The sequence below is a fragment of the Polypterus senegalus genome, chromosome 6, assembly GCF_016835505.1.
Source record: "Polypterus senegalus isolate Bchr_013 chromosome 6, ASM1683550v1, whole genome shotgun sequence".
NCBI classification, from domain to species: Eukaryota; Metazoa; Chordata; class Cladistia; order Polypteriformes; family Polypteridae; genus Polypterus; species Polypterus senegalus.
Genome location: NC_053159.1, coordinates 182,506,723 through 182,509,433, shown reverse-complemented (window position 1 = coordinate 182,509,433; position 2,711 = coordinate 182,506,723). Strand labels below are relative to the sequence as shown.

Genomic DNA, 2,711 nt, shown 5'->3' with positions numbered 1-2,711 from the left:
ATATTTCACATACAGTGTGCTATTAACAATGCATATTTAAGACGTGATTAAAGTTACAATATTTAAAAACGTAAAATAATACAGATGATAACAAAAAGGAGAAAAGTTATTACATATTGAACGAGTAGATGTTTCAGTTTGTAACCTAGTGTCAGCGCAGACGTCTGAAAGTTTAAGGACATCGCTAATTACAGCTTCTATAAATGTACAAAGCCTATGTTATTTTGGAACATAAATTAGGCTACTGCATTATGCTTTAAAATGTACACGCAGGAATTTACAAAAATGTACGTCAAAAGTGATCAGTTAGAATAAACTATTTATGCTCAGGCTGACGGCGTTTAACCAAAATAGAGTTTATATGGAGGTGTCATGGGGTTTAGTACCTGGGTGTGATGGCTTCCAGATTTGTGACATATGTGTTTGCTCCTTGCCACTCCAGTTCCACCCGTGAGGTAAAGTCCAAGGTTTATATCCCTCCATTTGTATAACACCTTCATTTTTTCTTTCGCTAGGACTCGTTCTTGCTTGCATCATTGATACGTCAATGTAACCAGGAATTCTCGAGTAAGAAGTACCGAACCCTTGATAAAAAGTGTATTCCCTTGACCTTGGCTGTGTTTCACTGCAGTGTACATTTGTGTTACTAAAACCAGAAATATCCACGTAATTCTCTACTGAATATCCATGAGCAGCAGTCCTCATTGTGTTATGCTGAATTCCGACACCGTGCGGTATTTTACAACTACAGCAAGTATTTCCAATGTGACAGCCATAGCCCACGTTAGCTGACGCAACAGAGCCCGACAAAGGTTGGCATTGCTTTATGGGCTCGGAGGAAAAATAATTCGGCCTGTCAACAGTCGGGTAAGCGGCAGAACCCGAAACGAGTCGACTCGGATGTGTCCCAAAAGTAGATGGTACTGAAGTCCTGCACTGATAGGACGGAACGCCTTCCTCAACCTCATCCATGTTGCCTGCGATCTGTTGAAAGGCAACTTACTTGCTTGGTTTCTTTCTTATTGTTTCGTAATTATAGTCAATGGAGCTCCTCTGCAAAGTACAATAAAAAATCCGTCCACTGTCCCAACAGCTTTGAGGCACGTTAATAAATCCAACTGCAGTTAAAGTCAAATAAGCATTTTTTTAAACAAATTACAGTACTTTTCTCAGCGGTCGTGTGGTTGGTTAAAATATCCACGTGATATGTAAATCATTTAAGTGACAGTAGTGACTTCATGATTGTTTTAGTGATCTCTGTTCATTACAAGCGTTTGAAACGCATACTGTAGACATTTACCATTACGTCATTATTTAGAAAGTTTCATAAAATGTATAGGGATATTAAATAAAAAAATACATATTAAACGACAGGAGAATGTCAATGATAACTTGTTAAGACAGAATTTATTCTTTCTGTCTTTCTTTCTTTCTCTCAGAGGCACTGATGTCTGTAAATTCATTAATTAACAAACGGTGGCGTTTATTAAAATTATGATGGAACTTAAAATACACCTATATGTGGGAGATGTAGAATAGTTTAAAAGAAAAAGAGTTTATTGATCAGCCCACGGCGAACCTAAATTACACGCCTATATCATTTAAAATAAAATTTGCGGAGAAAATTTCATGTGCTTTATGTCTTCCATTTGTACACAAAATTGATTCCTCTTACCGCACTATTATGTGTCGAATATTCTTTAAATGGTGAGGAAGCAATGATTTGATGAAGTGCAAGGTCTGGTTTGAAGACCGCAAAACGGGCCTTATTGGCTTCTTTCAAATGTGCACGTGTAACAATGGCAAAGAACAAACAGAATACAGTTGACAGTAAAATGTAGGCCTTAACGTGCACCACGTAGTTGTTGAAAAGGCGTGAAAACAATGCACGGTGGTAATTGTTTTCCCTTTTAATGTGAAAAATACATAAGGCATGTTTACTCCGGGTTTAAAAGTCTCGCCAGGTAAACGGGTATCGTCATTTACAGTAAAACCTGTTTACTTTTAAACTCATCAAGAGGTCAGCGACTAGAGTACACGACTACAACGACTAGATTTTACATTATTTTATTTTGTAAAAACTAAGTTTTTAACAAAAGAAAAACATTAAAAGTTAGTGTCAATTTTCAACATCGGCATTTTATTAACAATCACTCAGAATGGAAAAATAAACTTCACTAGATAGATAGATAGATAGATAGATAGATAGATAGATAGATAGATAGATAGATAGATAGATAGATAGATAGATATGAGTGTGCTTGCTTAATCAAACGCACTTCTGATTAAGTTCATTTTTGCTGATGTTTCTAGATAGACAGATTACACACTTTAAAAACCGAACGTGAATAGTTCAGTGGATCTTCAAAAAAGCCTGCGGAGGGTTGCTTTACGTATGTTGTGCATAATTTAATGAGTTAGTGAAACGAAAGCTCGTATATACACTATAAAAAAGTATGTAACAGGGTTCACAAATATCCATGATTAGACTGTAACATATTTGCGAAATAACAGTGGGTTCCTGAATTTAAAGAACACTGTTTATGAATACATTGACAGAGTATCAAGTTGAATTTTCCTGGACCTGTCCTTGTCTTTCTAGGTTGCCTGGTATATATTAAAGATTTATGCTGTGACCAAATATCAGGAACGGTTTCAAAGTCCTAAATGCTACTTTCACCGAATGAAACGAATGCTTCTAATCAGACAGC

The 2,711-nt window shown here is 36.2% G+C and overlaps 1 protein-coding gene across 1 annotated transcript in view; it reads right to left on the bottom strand.

Moving 5' to 3' along the window:
• The window catches only part of hoxd13a (homeobox D13a), a 2,122-nt gene extending 987 nt beyond the window's left edge, over positions 1–1,135 (bottom strand). The window contains exon 1 of the mRNA XM_039757694.1: positions 387–1,135. Coding sequence (XP_039613628.1) covers positions 387–972 — 586 coding nt within the window. The 5' untranslated portion in view covers positions 973–1,135. The remainder of the gene's footprint in view (positions 1–386) is intronic.
• Positions 1,136–2,711: the final 1,576 nt, after the last annotated feature.